The following is a 16,632-nucleotide window of genomic DNA, read 5'->3' on the forward strand; positions in this document are numbered from 1 at the left end:
CCAGGGGAGAGGCTAAGGGCCAAACAAGTCAAACAGCCTGGTAGCTAGGTAGATTCAGCTCCTTATAAAAAACCCGAAAAAGTGCTGGGTGTGCACAGGTTGGAGATTGGAAACAGAGAGCAAGGGAAAGGCCTCCGAAGGCAGCTGGAGTCGCCACTTTTTCTCCCAGTTTTGGCATTCCCCGCCCACCACCCAACCAGGCTTTGGCCAGTGGACTCTTCTGTGCCCAGGCCCCCTCTTTAGAGATGGGAAGTCTGAGGTGACACTTTGGGCCCATCCTGGAAAAATGATGCTGGTGACCCTGACTGAGGGTAAAGGAATGCGGGTGGAGGACGCGTCTGACAAGGCGGTTTTCGTAGGCGGCAAAATCCTACCCAGTTTGACCGCCATCCTGCTGCTGCAAGGTCCCGGGAAATCTAGACTAGCGCTAGTCCCCGCAAGGATGTGGGCGCTTGGGCCCCGATCGCGAGCTAAATAAAATTCGGGGTTTCCAGATGCTGTCGCGACAAGACCAGGATAGGAGCCGAAAGCCAAAAGTCCCGTTTCGGCGAAAACCATATCCGAGCCGGGTTGGAGGTGTTAGGAAGACCGCAGAGCTATGAAATCAGAGCGGGGATTCGGCCGAGTCCAGCTGCTACGACCGATTACCGAGGCCGGACGCGCGCAGGCGCAGTAGAGACGGCAGCGGCCGCGCGGAAGCGGGCGGGGCGCCCGGCGGGGCTCACCCGGAGGCGCCGCCTGAGTCACGCGCCCCGCCCTACAGAGCCGGCCTCCGCCAGAGGCCGGGGAGCAGCGCAGACCAGCGGACCCGCGGACCCGCGAGAGGCGGTGAGCACCCACTTCCCTTGTACTTCGTAATCCCGGCCCTTACGGCCGCAGACCCGACCAGATCCTAAAGTCCCGTCTGTAGAGGTCCCCAGGGCGATGATCTGAGATTCGAACCTGCAGACCCGCGTTATCTCGCCCCGGACACACTTCCATCTTCCGCCCTTGGATTTGAGAGGTACCCCGTAAATTATGCTCTCGTGCCCCTTATTCTAACGGGAACCCCGTTATCCCTGGCCCGGTTCTAACCCCCACGATTTCACACCCGAGCCCACAGACCCAGTGGTGACACTGTGATCCCACATTCTGAATTTCCAAAACCCTGTCTCTGGGGCCTCCAGGCCGAGAACCTGATCCGCGTTCCTGACCCGCCCAAGACCTCTAGTCCAGTCTGGGGCTCTGACCGAGCTCCCAGGGACTTCCAGGATGCCTCATGCCAACTGGGCGCTCCCCGAACCCCACGCTTAGCGATGCCTCCTGCAGACTCACGCGGGGTTATTCGGCTGACAAGACCCTTTGAATTCGGAAGGGGTTTCAAGTGTGACCATCCCTTCCGCACCCATCCGAGCACTGCCACCCCCAGCAGCCCGGACACCATTCTGAACAGTCTCTTCGAGCCCAGCCAGAGGCCTCATTCCCCCACGTCCAGTTGCCTGAATTTCTCATTTTTACGGGTTGGGTGGGTTCGGGGCTCGGCGACCACCTAACCACTATTCCTAATTTCTCTTTAGGAATCTAGAGTCACAGCCATGTTCCTGGTTAACTCGTTCTTGAAGGGCGGCGGCGGCGGCGGCGGGGGAGGCGGGGGCCTGGGCGGGGGCCTGGGGAATGTGCTCGGAGGCCTAATCAGCGGAGCCGGCGGCGGCGGAGGCGGCGGCGGCGGCGGCGGCGGCGGCGGAGGCGGAACTGCCATGCGCATCCTGGGCGGGGTCATTAGCGCCATCAGGTAGGGCGGGGCTTGAGGGGGCGGGGCCTCACGTTGGAGACTGGTCCGGCCTGAATAGAATGGGGTAACCTGGAGATTGACCTGGAGCCTCCATTAGGGCTGGGAAGCCGGCCTTGAGGGGCGGGTCCTAAAGAGGCGACTGCAGCTCGTGGGGGCAAGGCCACACCTGGGGGGTTGCCCTCTGTTGGATCTTTGAAGGGTCCGGGCCGGGCCGGGTTTTGGGAGATGGGGCTTACCCGCCGGCCTCCGCTTACCTGAATATGAACGTTAAGGGGGCGGAGCCAGCGAGGCTGGGTGTCACTTCATGGGGGCAAGGCTTGTTTTATGCGCCGGGCGCGCCGTCCTAGGTGTGTCCAGGAGAAGGTCCTCCCAGAAGAGGCCAAACCTCCTGGAATAAGAGAAATGGTCTTGAAGATGCCCAGCCTGGCTGGGTTAAAAAAAAAAAAATGTCCTGGTGAAGGTAGGGCAGATAGAATTTCTAGTTAGCCTAATTAGAGGCCTAATTAGCCTTGGCCACTGAGCAGTGATCCCTCCAAGGAGTTGGGGCAGAATGCTGGGAAGACACAAGAGTTAAGGAAGCCCTAGCGATGAATTAAGTTCCTAGACAGATGGGATCAGAGGAGTTTTGGGCCCTGAGAATCAGGGGCAGAAATTTTACAAAATGAGTCCTGAGAGGGGCTGAGTCTATTGGAGCTGCCATTGGGCAGGTGTGCTCTGGTGAATGGAGCCTACCTTAAGGTCAGGCCTCTGAGTTTCCTTGCGGGTGCAAACAGGGCAGCAAGGATAGGGACAGGTGAGGACAAGGAGAGATGAGGCAGGCGGAGGGAGCAGGTAGGGAGGGTGGCAGTCTGGGTTTGGAGGGGTTGGGGTGTAGTAGCACTAACTCCCCTGTTTCCCTCCAGTGAGGCGGCTGCGCAGTATAACCCAGAGCCTCCGGTAAGCTGCCCTCCACAGCCTGAGACCTTTTTTCCACTCCGAGGCCTTTTCCAGCACTTCTCCTTGTCCCTTTGGAGAAGCCCCACCCTTTCCACATCCCTCTCACAGTCTCTCCCTTGTCATGGCCACAACAGCTGTTACCCAATCCTTATTCACTGACTACCTCTCATTTGATCACTCAACTACTCAGTCAACTCTGGGTGGCAACCTAGGGCTGTACTGGCCAGGGCTACCCTCCCCACCTCTCACTCTACCTTCTATGAGATCTTCTCCCTCTGCAGCCCCCACGCACCCATTACTCCAACATCGAGGCCAATGAGAGTGAGGAGGTCCGACAGTTCCGGAGGCTCTTTGCCCAGCTGGCTGGAGATGTAAGTAACCCTGTCCTAATTCTTCTATAATTTCCCTTGGGTGGCTCTTGTACACACACTCAACCATGGCTATCCCAAAGTTCCTATCCTCCTTCATAACACGCCCAGATCCTTTTCAGTCACCCCTGATCCACCCTAAACTTCACTGTAGGACATGGAAGTCAGCGCAACAGAACTCATGAACATTCTCAACAAAGTGGTGACCCGACGTGAGTGACTGGGGTCCACACATTGGGCAGGTTTAAAGGTATGGCATTTGGGGTAGTAATGACCTCTGGCCTCTGACCTTCAACCTGTCCTCCATAGACCCTGATCTGAAGACTGATGGTTTTGGCATTGATACATGTCGCAGCATGGTGGCCGTGATGGATGTATCCTTGAGGGCACTCTGGAAGAGGCCTTGAGTGAAGAGGAATTTTCTGAGAGCATGGGTGGGAACCAGGGTATAACTTGCATACCCACAGATGTTGACAGGACATGTGGCAATCAATTATAATATCAGCTGTCATAGCTGGCACTTATATGTACATCAGAACCATTCTTTTAGACACATACAATTATTATATTCCATTCTATAGGTAAAGAAACAGACTTGGAGAGAGACAGTCATTTGTCTGAAGTTATAAAGAGTAAGTAGCAGGATAGGAATTTGGACTCCATGTCTTTTGGGCTTAAGAGCCTAAGTTTATAATTGCCATATGTATGCCTACATGCACATATATACATGCACACATAAGGCACACCCATATACACTACGATATGTGATGTCATATGCACAGGAACACTTGTCTATTTGCATGTGGTCAGTCATTAGCTGATCTTGGATACATGCACACTCGGCACATAGATCAGTGCAGACACATGTTGTGTGATCACATGTGATTATATAAGAGTTACATGCAAAAGGTTTAGTATAGTTTGTAATGATAAAGAGTGGTCTGAACATTAGGTGTTACTATGATCTTATGCAGGTAGATTTTGTTGTTGTTATCCTCATCAGAGGATATTTTTCCATTGCTTTTCAGAGAGAGTAGAAGGGAGAGAGAGAGAGACATGTCAATATGAGAGACACATATCATCAGATGGTTGTCTGCACGATTGGGAGATGGGGAGTGAATCTGCAACTCAGGTATGTGCCCTTGTCTGGGAATTGAACCTACAACCCTTCAGTATAAGGGCTGATGCTCTGACCACTGAGTGTTGTCAGCCAGGGATACAGGTAGATTTTTCAGTTCTAAATCTATTTCCATCTCTGTGACTGGGGAATACTACATGTGGGGTTGGTGTCTTGAGGATTTAGTGAGCAAAGTTATGGTCTAAGAAGCTTAAAACTGGTGTGTGAACTAGGTAATCTGGTAAGTCTTGGTAGGTTGTTATTGAGAATTTCTCAAGTGCCAGCACTGGAGCTAAGAGCTTTCTGCCAATATCTCATTCTGCTCTGATCACAAACCCATCAGATATTCACTACTGTCCCTTCATTTTCTTAGAGCTCTAAGTTGCTCTTGTTTTTTTACATGTTCTTTTTTTTTTTTTTTTTTTTAATCTTTATTGTTCATATTACTACAAATGTTCCTCATTCCCCCCTTCCCCTCCATTGCTTCCCTCCACCAGGTTCCCAACCCATCCTCTGCCCTTTCTCCACCCCCCATTGTCCTCATGCATAGATGCACAGTTTATGTTCAGTCTCTTCCCACACCCCCTCCTCACCTTTTCCACAAGAATCATCAGTTCACTTCCCTTCCATACCTCTGATTCTATTATATTCACCAGTTAATATTGTTCATCATATTTTTTTAATTCCCTTGGTTTTCCAAAACCAGTTTGGCTCAGTGGATAGAGCGTCGGTCTGCGGACTGAAAGGTCCCAGGTTCGATTCTGTTCAAGGGCATGTACCTTGGTTGCGGGCACATCATCGGTAGGGGGCGTGCAAGAGGCAGCTGATCAATGTTTCTAGCTCTCTATCTCTCTATATTACTCTCTGTAAAAAAATCAATAAAATGTATATATATAATTCCCTTGGTTTTTAGATTCACTTGTTGATAGTTACATATTTGTTGTTCATAGTTTTTATCTTTATTTTCTTTCTCTTCCTAAAGTACCCCCTTCAGCAATTCATATAATTCTGGTTTGGCGGTGATGAACTCCTTTAGCTTTTTTTTTTTTATTAGTGAAGCTCTTTATCTGGCCTTCGATTCTGAGTGATAGCTTTGCTGGGTAGAGCATTTTTGGCTGTAGGTTCTTGCTATTCATCACCTTGAATATTTCTTGCCATTCCCTTCTGGCCTGCATGGTTTCTGTTGAGAAATCAGCTGACAATCGTATGGGTGCTCCTTTATAGGTAACTACCTGCTTTTCTCTTGCTGGTTTTAATATTCTTTCTTTGTTTTTTGCTCTTGGCATTTTAATTATGATTTGTCTTGGTGTGGTCCTCTTTGGATTCCTTTTGTTTGGGGTTCTGTGCGCTTCCTGGACTTGTAGGTCTAATTCTTTCACCAGGTGGGGGAAGTTTTCTGTCACTATTTCTTTCAGTATGTTTCGGTATCTTGCTCTCTCTCTTCTTCCAAGACCCCCATAATTCTGATGTTGGTTTGCTTGAAGTTGTCCCAGAGGTTTCTTACATTATCTTCAACTTTCTGGATTCTCTTGTCTTCTTGCTTCTGCGGAGGAGTGTCTTCTGGCTCTTTATGTTCCAAATCTTTGACTTGATTCTTGCGATCTTCCATTCTGTTTTTAGGACTCTGTATAATATTTTTTATTTCGGACAATGTATTCTTCATATCCTCATAGGTCTCATTTATTTTATCGGCATTTTCTAGGAAGTTCTTGAAAAACCTTATAAGTGTGGTTTTGAATTCTATATCCAGTCTCTTTTTGTCCTCCATTTCTTTCGTTTGTGATTTATTTCCTTGTCTCGGCATTTTCGCAGCTTCCCTGAGTTGGCAGCTTGGATGGGGCGGAGTTTCAGGGTGGAGCCTACAGCCTTGGCTTCCGTCAGCCCCGCCCTATGAGGCTCCTGAGTCTGAGAGAAAGGTGCCCTCGAGTTTCGCGCGCTACCAAACAGTTTAGGCTCTCCCCCAATGAGCCCGGAACTGGGACTCAGTTCAGTTGGAAGTGAGGTTGGAAGTGGGGTTCAGAGCAGTCTGGAGCTTTTGTCTCCTTCCCACTAGGGCAATTCAGCGGCAAATCAACCGTCTGTTCTCTGCGCACAATGTGCGTGCCCCTGGGACTTCCTTTCTCCGCTCCCCTGAGTTTCCGCCTTATAGCCCAGGCTCCCTCCATATGAGCCTGGGTCCCCAGAGTCTGGCCTAGAACTGGGGTTCAGTGTAGTTGGAACTGGGGCTCAGCACAGTCCGGAGCTTTTGTCTTCTTTATGCTAGGACAATCTAGCAGCAGAGTCAACGGTCCGTCCTCTGCACGTAATGTGTGCGCCTCTGGGACTGCTTTTCGCCGCTCCCCTGGGTTTCCGCCTTAGAGCCCAGGCTTCCTCCTTATGTCTGGGTCCCCAGGGTCTGGCCTAGAACTGGGGTTCAGTGCTGTCAGAACTGGGGTTCAGCATAGTCCGGAGCTTTTATCTCCTTCCCGCTAGGGAACGCCAGCCAGGCACTCAGCCGCCCCTCCTCTCTGGCTCCGTCCTCTCCCCACACGAGCACCTTGTCTCCGTACCTTAGGCTTTTACTGCTCCTCCGATTTCCCTTCTGGTTTTCTCTTTCCTTCTTGTAGAATTTCCAGTCAGTTGACTTTCCTGTAGTTCTGGGTAATGTCCATTTTGTATTTTGGTTGTATTTTATTGAAATTGTTGTGTGAGGCTGCAGTTAGGTGTTTACCTATGCCGCCATCTTGGTTTCTCCCCTACATGTTCTAACATTTAGGAAATCAAATTACTATCAAGGATTTAATAAATGAGGAATTAGCAACTATTCAGGTGAGAAATTTATAGTTTGGAAAAGTTCATTTTAATTCCACATGGTTATGTTTAAAGAGAGTCCTAACCATTTAGAAACATAAAGTGGCCCTGGCCAGGTAGCTCAGTTGGTTAGAGCATCATCCTGATAGGCCAAGGTTGTGGGTTTGATCACATAAAGCAACCAATGAATAAATAAGTGGAACAACAAAATTGATGTTTCTCTCTCTCCTTCCCTCCTTTCCTCTTTCTCTAAAATCAATAAATAAAATGAAAAGAAACAAAGTAAAATTTGTATGGATAAAACAAAAAATAGCACAACATCCAAGGTAACATGACTAGGGTTAGATAGGAACTGGGGTTTTAGCCCCATGTTTCCCTGCTTGGCAGTTATATCATGATGTATAGAGGGTGTACAGTGCACAGATTTGGTACAGCTATTCTTAACACCCTTCTGCCAGAGTGACACAACAGGCAAGCTGGGTTTCGAGGAATTCAAGTATCTGTGGACCAACATAAAAAAATGGCAGGTGTGTGTGACCTCTGAAACTTAGCATGAAGACTTCTAAGCCATGGAGATGTTGTGCCCCATGATGCTCATTTGGTCCCTGACCTCCCTGTCCACACAGGCCATATATAAACAGTTTGATGTTGACCGTTCAGGAACTATTGGCAGCAGTGAACTTCCGGGGGCCTTTGAGGCAGCAGGTATGGCTGGTGGGCACATAGTGGGGCTGGGGGTAGGATTGGTGAGACAGCCCCACTGAGCTGGTCTAAGTCTGAATCGGGCTGGGAGTGGGTTGGGCTACATGACCCCCACACCTGAGAGACTAAATCATTTTCAGGGTTCCATCTAAACGAGCATCTCTACAACATGATCATCCGACGCTACTCAGATGAGGAAGGGAACATGGATTTTGACAACTTCATCAGCTGCCTGGTTAGGCTGGATGCCATGTTCCGTGAGTGACACTGCAGCTCTCTTGGGGGTGGGGGTGGGGTGGATTTTATTCAACATTCAAAAAATTAGCCAAGGCCTTTGAGCCTAACCTTGAGGTGGGCAATGGTAGGGGCACTGCAGTGATCAAAACAGCCCCAGATCCTGCCCTCACATCACTCACACTCCAGTGGAGGAAAGGCAAATCATCAGACAGTGACAGCTCAATGGTTGCTGCTGGGCTAGAGGAAGTCCAGGGTAGAGTGATGGGGGCTCTGAGGGGAAGCTTGGGGCAGAATGTATTTAGATTTGTGATTGTGGAAGCTCTGAGGACTTCAAACTTAAGAGGCAGCCGGAGAAGTTAAGGAGGGCTTCCTAGAGGAAGGCACATTTGAGCTGAGACTGAGGGGTGAGGAGGAATGATCCCATGAGAGAGAGGGGATGATTATTGCAGTGGAAACAGCCAGTGTGAAGGCCAAAAAGGAGAGAGAAGATGGTAGTTTTGGTGTTTTTGTTGAACTTAGTTCAGCATGCTGAAGAGGCGGTGGGATGGTGAAACAAAAGGCTGCAAGGAGGGGACAGCAGGGACTGGATCATGAAGCTCTTTTGAACATGAATGCACTGAATCTTTAAGATCACCCTGAGAAATGGGAATTATTGCCCCCATTTTATGGAGTAGGAGACTAGGGCTCAAGGAGACAAAATTGCTTGCTCACAGCCACTCAGCAAGGAAATTAATTCCAAAGCCAGAATTTGAACTTCGACCTGTTTGAGAGAGTTGAGTGAAAGGATGCAAGAACAATGGGCATGTAGGGCTGTGAATGCCAATTTTTCGGGGTATTTAGACAGTGGGGGCAATGGAGAACTATAATAGGTTCTAGGCAGGGGAGGGACAGTCAAATTTGGCTCCCAAGAGACCAGGGAGGACCATACATTAAGAGCCATGGGTAGAGGAAAAGGGACAGGTATGTCAGGGCTATGAAGGGAAAGCGGGAGTGGATAATAGGGCAGACAATGCCAAAAGCCACACGTGAGAAGGCCCAAGAAATGTCCACTGGATTTACCAGCACGAGGGTCAGTAGTAACTGCTGTGAGTGCAGCGTCTAGGACACCAGGCAGTATGTGGACATCTGAGGGCGGTAACAATGTAGAATGAGAGAGAAGCGAAGGCCATGTGGGCACTTGTTTGCCCAGGTTTAGCTGTGGGTGGAGAACATGGAGGGGAGTTTCAGGGCCGGAGTGGGAACCATGCCAGACACTAAAGCAGGAAGTGAAGCCTGCAGAGTCTCTTTCAATAGTCTATTTAAGCTAGAGCTCAGAGGTCAGTGGGAAGCTTGGGCAGAGGATGATGGTATATGGAGGCCATTATTGAGGTGGGTGACAACCTGGGTTTCAATCCCAATTTCCTCACTTTCTCACTGAATGACCTGGAACAAATCACTTCTCTGTGCCAAATTTTAAAATGACACATCTCAGAATTGGATTAAATGAGTTAATACATGGAAAGCACTTTATATAGTGCTTGGCACAGGTGCTAAATCAAGTACTAGCTACTATTATCATCATCCCATATATTAGTATATTTTTATCCTAAAAGCCACCCCTTCTTCCCCAACCCTTCTCTTCTCTAGGTGCTTTCAAATCTCTTGATAAAGATGGCACTGGACAAATTCAGGTGAACATCCAGGAGGTAAGAACTCCCATCCTAGGATGTAGGTTCTTAGGAGGGGACCCCTCCCCTTAGCTCTGAACTGGGTTCCCTCCCTCCTGTTTTCCCAACAGTCCCTGGGTGAGGGCAGAGAAGGGCTCCTGGTATTCTCCTCCTCACTCTGTGCCTTTTTCTCCCCAGTGGCTGCAGCTGACTATGTATTCCTGAGTGGGAATCCCAGACCTCTCTCCTCATCACCTCACATTAGGTGTCACCTTGGACATTTGGTCTCTTCCAGGGCTGATCCTGTCTGCAGTCATGACTTTGTAGGTCCTGCTGATGCATCAACTTTTCCATTTTCCCAGCTGTTGGCAACTAGTGTCAGACAACAGCTAGGGCTCAACATGTTCCAACATGCCATGCCCCAAGTTACCTCTGGCTCTAGGACACTCTAACACACCCTGACCCATGGGCCACTCCACCCTCGGCACACCCACTCCACAACCCTTCTCATGCATCTATGCCAAGTTGTGTCACTTCCACACCCCAAGCGCCCTTCTCTAAGTTCTGGGAGAATCACCCTAGACCCTATGCACCCTGGCACACCTGTTCAGTTAACCACCCAGCCAGGTCATAACAGGCCCATATATGCCCCAGTGCCTTTGTATTCTCCCCCCAGCCTGCTAGACCCTGGAGGGAATAAATGCACCCCAGTTGCTGCTCTGATATCTGCCTCCTGTTCTGAGAGTTGAGGGATGGCTCAGGCTCTGTCTGCGGCAGAGGGAGTCTTGGTGCTGGTGGTGGAGTGGGGGTGGTTTTGTGGGTCTTTGTGTCTATCCCAAAAGCTGGATCTGCATGTCTTTCTCACAGTGGATCCCAGTCGAGTTGTAGCCTCATTCTTGCTGATACTTCAGAGATTCTGTGCAAGTTGAAAGTGGAACACAGAGGCCTTGGCATTCCTGCTCCTGCTGAAAGAGCAGGGCTGGTGGGAAGGATCAGTGTCACCCCTGGTTCTGTCTCCCAAGGTCATGTTTGTCCCACTCTCATCTGTGCCTCTTAACTATTTCACCATGACCACAGCATCTTCCTTCCCACCCCCCAGAGCCTCTGGAGGGAGAAAAGAGCTGCTATCCCAGGATACATATCCCTGTCCCAATCGAGGACACCACCTTGGATCACCAAAGCCTGAGGGGTAGGGATAGCCCAGGGGTACTCTTTGGGGCCCCCAACCCTTCTGGGAAGGCCAAGAGCCAGTGACATCCTAGGAACAGTCCCGGTCTAGAATGAGGGGACTCAAAGCTGGGGCAATGGGCTGTCCATAGGACAGAGATTACTTGCTAGTGGGAGGATGGTCTGAGGGTGCACACAGAGGCCAGAGGGGGCTGGGTTCCCCAAGAAGCCAGCACATTTATTGATGCTTATTCAAGTTCTTCAGGTCATGCAGGTTTCTTGGTCTCACTTCTGGTGGGGGAAGGAAGCCCAGCCAAGGCAATACAGACTGTAGACGGTACCTGGAAAGGGAGTATGGGGGATACAGAATGAGACTCTTAATCGCTTCCCTGAACCCCATCTTGGGTTTTTAAGCCCCAATGCAGACTCTCTAATCACCGGTCTGGATCCCAGCCCCAGTTCATGGTTCAAACTCCCTCCTCAAACTGTACTTCAGGTGGGGAATCCCTGGTCCTTGATCCAGACCAGGCCCTGAGCTTTCTACTCAGCTCCTACCAGGGTCCCAGACCCCCTCCTGGGACAGAAGCCCATATCCTAGGGAGCTCTCCTCAATATGCTTCCAGTACCATCCCCAGACCTGGCCAGCCTAGAACCGAATCCCTTCCCTAAATTCTAGCCCAAGAATCAGCCCCCTTCCTCACTCCAGCTTGAGTTCACCTGCAGTTCAGGCCGAACAGGCCCTGCACTCACCTCCCAGACACAGTCCCATGGTCAGTCGGTAAAGAATGTTGTCAGTTCCCCCGCCCTTCAAGTGCACCGGAAGGTCATTGTCCGCCTGATGTTGGGGGCATCCAATAAGAAAAGGGTGCTGGTGTTGCGAAGACTATCCCCCCCCCCGCCTCCCTCTGGATCAGCTTGCAGCCCCCGCCCCGCCTACCTGGAAGAGTTTCTGTTTCTCCGCCACTCGGTTCTCCAAGCGGTTCCGAGCTGTTGAGCTGAAGGAGCGAATCAACGCTTGGGAAGCCTGGGGGAAGGCGGTGGATGGGTCTTAGAGACACCGGGAGGGGTGTCTCGAAGGAAGTGGGTCCAGCGGGGTTTACGGGGACGACCCTATGACTTGAAAGCTTCCCAAAGACAAGATCAGAGTTGCCAGCACGAGTGGGAGAGGGTGGACTGTCAAGAAAGACCCAGAAGGGACTGGCGCCTGAAAGGTCTGACTTGGAGGTTACGGTGACCTCACTGATGGTCCGTGAGGTCCAGAAGGTTGGCGACCATTGTACGGTCCTGGAAGAGGAGCAGACCCATAAGAGAGGCACAGTCCCCTGAATTAATGGTAGAAGCCCAGGTCCCGGAAATATACCCAACGGAGTTTCCAGACAGCCTAAGAGGTCCGGGAAGGGAAGGGGCGTTCAGTTCCCAGTGCCTGGGTCCCGAGGTGTTAGGAGCTCTGGACAAAGGGAGGGTCAAACCGGGACTCTGGGCCATGTTAGTGTCCCTGGCTATCTGAGAAGCTCTTGGATTAGGAGGTGAGGGGTTGGGGTCCCAGGCTGTTAGACGGGAGACTCGAACCCTGAATGGGCTCACGTTCCAGCGCCCCAGATCCCGGGACGAAGGTTTCCGGAATGGGGGGCCCGGCCCGCGGGGGCCCTCACCCGCATGGCCCTCATTCTGCGTCCTCCTCTTCGGCTGGAGTCACCTCCCTTCTCCGGCAAGGACACAGTGCCTCCCCTCTTGGTGGGTCCCAGGCCACGCCCCCGCCTCTGCAAAGGGGTGGAGCCGGAAAGAGCCTGCGGCCAGATGCGGATTCGCCCAACAGGCCCTCGGGGGAGACACTCCAACCCCACCCCTGCGCGCCGAATGGTTGGGGCATCCATCTATTACTCATCTCGGAATTTCCATTGGTCCAAGGGGGAGGAAAGCGGTAGCAGGGAATACATATTTTGTTTGTTTCTGCTGAGGTAATGCTCCTGGGGTAAGTGCATTTTCTTCAGGTCTTCTGGATCTACCCTGACTGGTACTGCAGAGCGAGTGAGCCACACCGACCAGGGCGGGATGAATTAAAAATTGTGAATTAGGTAGTAACATATCAGTACCTTAATGTCCCTATTTTGATGATTGTATATGGTTATGTAATAATGTTTTTAGTATTGGGGAGTAAAAGGGTATCGTATCTGTAACTTACTGTAAAATGATTAAGAAACAAGATATATATTCATATTCTGTTCGATTCTACTTTTCTCTGATTCTGATGTGCAGCCAGGGTTAAGCATAGTTTTATCAACCAGTAATAATCCTGGCCTAGTCTAAAATATTTTAACAAACTCTTAAAGAGGGCTTTTATAATAATTAAATTCCTTTAACACTTTCTGCCCTGGCCAGAAACTCAGTTGTTTAGAGCATTGTCCCAATACACCAAGGTTGTGGGTTCCCTTGATGGCGCAGGCCCATGCAAGAATAGAGATGCAGTGTGTCTCCAGCAGTAAAGGCGTGGGGGAAATGTTGGACTCTGTTTAACTTTCTGTGACTGTTTAACTCTGTAGCTGCAGGTTTGGCCAACTACCCAGAAAGCCAGATTACCGCCTGAGGGTAAACATCAACGCTCCAAGAAGACGGTTAATGAATGTATAGGGTGTGGATAACTGCCTGATGTTATCTGTTAATTTAGACTTGCATTGTACTTTCTGTTGTCCCATGTGACTACCCACCGCATGCTTTTAATATGAGCCCTCCTATGAAACAGAGATCCTGTCCTGGGATGGTGTGGCTATATTACTGATTGGCCACTGCTGGAAGCAAGCAGCTGCTTTGCCTGTTTATGTGTTTCTCCTTTTAAGCTGTAAGGAATTTGCATAAGGTTATATGTCAGGTTTTCTGAATCCATCCTGAATTTAGACTTTTGGGGCTTTCCTGCAACAAAGGCATAAATAAATGGAACAACAAATTGATGTGTTTTTTTTTTCTCCCTTTCTCCTTTGCTTTCCCTCTAAAAGCAATCAATCAATAAAAATTAAAGGAAACAAAATCCCTTAACACTTTCAAACTATGCTTGTAAATGGAATATGTTAGATTTTTTCCATTTATAAACTACTAGATTCCGGTTGCATAGATTTGTGCACTGAGGGGGTACCTCAGCCTGGCCTGCACCCTCTCACAATCTGGGACCTCTCAGAGGATGTCAGAGAGCGGGTTTCAACCCGACCCTGCATGCCAGGCTAAGGGATCCCACCTGTGCATGAATCTGTGCACCGGGCCTGGGCCTCTGGTATGCATATAAGACATTTGGTGAATTTCTTCCCACTCTCACCTCCCACCCCTCCCCTCTGATTCATCAGTCTGTTTTCCTTTTTCCATGCCTGTGGTTTCCACTCCTGTGTTGAGCGTCCCGCCCCCTCCCCCGCCCCCCCCCCTGGTCAGTGTGCATCATAGCTACCTGCCTGGTGGCCCATCAGCCGGTTGCTTAGACTTTCTTGGAACTGCACAACCAATGGGTCTGGGCTGCCTGTCACTACTTGAGCCAGTTAAGCAGAGACAGGGTTGAATTATATGAGCATTTATTCCCATACTGATGGCAGTATGGGAGAGCAGCGGGTCATCCACAAAAATCTTCTCTCTACCCCCTACCCACATAAGCTTATATTGGTAGAGCAAACATTGCATGGGGGAGTAGGAATTATAGGCCTTGAGAAGGAGGCAATGAGGGCTGGAGTGGGACTCCATTGTTTGGGCAACAAGGTTGTCAATCTTTCCACGATATTAGCCAGTTCTTTTTTTTTTTTTAAATATATTTTATTGATTTTTTTTTTGGTCCCCCTCCCTCCCTCACACACATCCCCTCCCTCCCCAGAGTTTTATGTCCATTGGTTGTACTTATATGCATGTATAAAAGTCCTTTGGTTGATCTATTATCTCCCCCAGATCTTCCTCCCCTCCCCGCTGTAATTTGACAGTCTGCTTGTTGATATACTGTCTCTATATCTATCTTTTGGTTCAGCAGTTTATAATGTTCTTTATTATCCACAAATGAGTGAGGTCATGTGGTGTTTCTCTTTCATTGACTGGCTTATTTCACTCAGCATGATGTTCTCCAATTCCATCCAGGTTGCTGCAAATGATGAGAATTCCTTCTTTTTTATGGCAGCATAGTATTCCATTGTGTAGATGTAACATAGTTTTTTGATCCAGTCATCTGCTGATGGGCACCTAGGCTGTTTCCAAATTCTGGCTATTGTAGATTGTGCTGCTATGAACATAGGGGTGCATATATCCTTTCTGATTGGTGTTTCTAGTTTCTTGGGCTATATTCCTAGGAGTGGGATTACTGGGTCAAATGGGAGTTCCATTTTCAGTTTTTTGAGGAAACTCCACACTGTTCTCCACAGTGGTTGCACCAGTCTGCATTCCCACCAGCAGTGCACGAGGGTTCCTTTTTCTCCGCAACCTCGCCAACACTTGTCGTTTGTTGATTTGTTGATGTTGGCCATTCTGACAGGTGTGAGATGGTACCGCATTGTTGTTTTGATTTGCATCTCTCGGATAATTAGTGACTTTGAGCATGTTTTCATGTGCCTTTTGGCCTTCCTTCTGTCTTCTTTTGAAAATATTCTATTTAGGTCCATTGCCCATTTTTTAATTGGATCATTCATCTTCCTTTTATTTAGTTGTATAGGCTGTCTGTAGATGTTGGAGATCAAACCTTTATCAGTGGTAACATTTGCAAATATGTTCTCCCACACAGTGGGCTTTCTTGTTGTTTTGTTGGTGGTTTCTTTTGCTGTAAAAAAGCTTTTTATTTTGATGTAGTCCCATTTGTTTATTTTCTCTTTAGCTGAAAAAGAAAATATTTTGTGGGCCGCTTGGTCCTTGTGTGTGTCAACTCTTAAGTTATAATTTTAAAATCAGTAAGAGCTTTTCAGAAAGGTCAGGGAGTCTGATTGCAGTGGAGGGGTCACCAGTTCCCCCATGCCACCTTAGCAGGAGGCAAGCGTTTTCCCAGTGGGAACAGAGTGGACTGCTAGATGAAAACGCCTCCATGGGAGCCCTGCCTCCGCCCACCTGGTGTCTATTCCCTCCAGGGGTTGTTTAGAGTAGCTGGAGGTGGTGGCTACAGCGAGGAGAGAAATTCCTTTGTGACCCCCTGCACCCCAACGAGACCCCAAAACCCCTGGTGACTACTGGGACACTTTTCACCATGTTCTGTTAGGGGGCTTAAAGACACAGTTAGAAATTCTCCCATTCCCCTTTTCAGGCCTATCAGAATCTGAGATTCTTATCTGTAGGAAAAATGTGGCATTTTAAATTTCAAGCGGCTGGAGCCTGGGCCTGCTCCCTCTTCCCTCTGCCTTTTCTAAACATTTTAAAATAATAGGAGGTTTAAGACATGGTTATACATTTTTGAAGGACATAGAAAGAAAGTTTAAAGGCTAATATAAAATAGTAAAAATTTTTATGAAGGTTATACATGTGATAAGAAAGAGAACAAGGTTTTGGTTCTTCAGATGCTTACTGGGTATAAGTTATCAAACAAGAAACACCAAAGTTAATTTTAAATATCAATGGAAAAAAATTTAAAAGAATACTAGACACTGGAGCAGATGTGTCTGTGATATCAGAACAGCACTGGCCTCCCCAGTGGCCAAAACAGGCGGCTGTTACATCTTTTCAGGGAATTGGTCAAGCTCATAGCCCTGAGCAGAGTAGTAGATTATTATCTTGGACAGATGAGGAGGGTCATAGCGGGAGTTTCCAGCCATACGTGTTACCAGGACTGCCAGTGAATTTATGGGGAAGGGATGTTATGCAAGAAATGGGAGTGTAAATTTACAGCCCTAGTGCTGCAGTCACACAGCAGATGTTTGATCAAGGGTTGTTACCTCAGCAAGGCCTACGGGTATCAGGCCA

The 16,632-nt window shown here is 49.0% G+C and overlaps 2 protein-coding genes and 1 long non-coding RNA gene across 5 annotated transcripts in view; 2 read left to right on the top strand and 1 right to left on the bottom strand.

The window, feature by feature from the left end:
* Positions 1-678: 678 nt before the first annotated feature.
* Positions 679-10,290, top strand: CAPNS1 (calpain small subunit 1). 2 transcript variants are annotated; one of them, XM_084905233.1, is made up of 11 exons: positions 679-828; positions 1,557-1,771; positions 2,674-2,707; positions 2,989-3,078; positions 3,230-3,287; positions 3,385-3,449; positions 7,441-7,509; positions 7,609-7,687; positions 7,825-7,941; positions 9,548-9,606; positions 9,766-10,290. In XM_084905233.1, the coding sequence occupies exons 2-11, from the start codon at positions 1,575-1,577 to the stop codon at positions 9,790-9,792; spliced, it is 795 nt and encodes a 264-aa protein (XP_084761359.1). In that variant the 5' UTR covers positions 679-828; positions 1,557-1,574; the 3' UTR covers positions 9,793-10,290. The 2 variants fall into 2 exon arrangements, with proteins under 2 accessions (XP_084761359.1, XP_084761358.1); XM_084905232.1 differs by having other exon boundaries at positions 780-1,003.
* Positions 10,291-10,951: 661 nt separating this feature from the next.
* On the bottom strand, positions 10,952-13,728 carry COX7A1 (cytochrome c oxidase subunit 7A1). The gene is made up of 4 exons (XM_084905237.1): positions 12,387-13,728; positions 11,672-11,758; positions 11,485-11,569; positions 10,952-11,075 (listed from the first exon to the last, which is right to left on the bottom strand). The coding sequence occupies exons 1-4, from the start codon at positions 12,606-12,608 to the stop codon at positions 11,020-11,022; spliced, it is 450 nt and encodes a 149-aa protein (XP_084761363.1). The 5' UTR covers positions 12,609-13,728; the 3' UTR covers positions 10,952-11,019.
* The window catches only part of LOC311633058, a 67,851-nt gene continuing 63,913 nt past the window's right edge, over positions 12,695-16,632 (top strand). The window contains exon 1 of one of the 2 annotated variants that reach the window (XR_014796892.1): positions 12,695-12,809. This is a non-coding gene — a long non-coding RNA (uncharacterized lncRNA). The remainder of the gene's footprint in view (positions 12,810-16,632) is intronic. The other variant, XR_014796893.1, reaches the window with a different exon arrangement.

The sequence above is a fragment of the Pipistrellus hanaki genome, assembly GCF_964339955.1.
Source record: "Pipistrellus hanaki genome assembly, chromosome: 15".
Lineage (NCBI taxonomy): Eukaryota > Metazoa > Chordata > Mammalia > Chiroptera > Vespertilionidae > Pipistrellus > Pipistrellus hanaki.

Excerpts from the sequence above, each read along its gene's own strand:
- CAPNS1 (XM_084905233.1), top strand. The coding sequence starts at position 1,575 with ATGTTCCTGGTTAACTCGTTCTTGAAGGGCGGCGGCGGCGGCGGCGGG. Across the intron at positions 3,079-3,229 it reads TTGCCCAGCTGGCTGGAGAT|GACATGGAAGTCAGCGCAAC; the intron begins GTAAGTAACCCT and ends ACTTCACTGTAG. Across the intron at positions 3,450-7,440 it reads GCATGGTGGCCGTGATGGAT|AGTGACACAACAGGCAAGCT; the intron begins GTATCCTTGAGG and ends CCCTTCTGCCAG.
- COX7A1 (XM_084905237.1), bottom strand. The coding sequence starts at position 12,608 with ATGGATGCCCCAACCATTCGGCGCGCAGGGGTGGGGTTGGAGTGTCTC. Across the intron at positions 11,759-12,386 it reads GCAGAATGAGGGCCATGCGG|GCTTCCCAAGCGTTGATTCG; the intron begins GTGAGGGCCCCC and ends GCCTTCCCCCAG. Across the intron at positions 11,570-11,671 it reads AGAAACAGAAACTCTTCCAG|GCGGACAATGACCTTCCGGT; the intron begins GTAGGCGGGGCG and ends CCCCAACATCAG.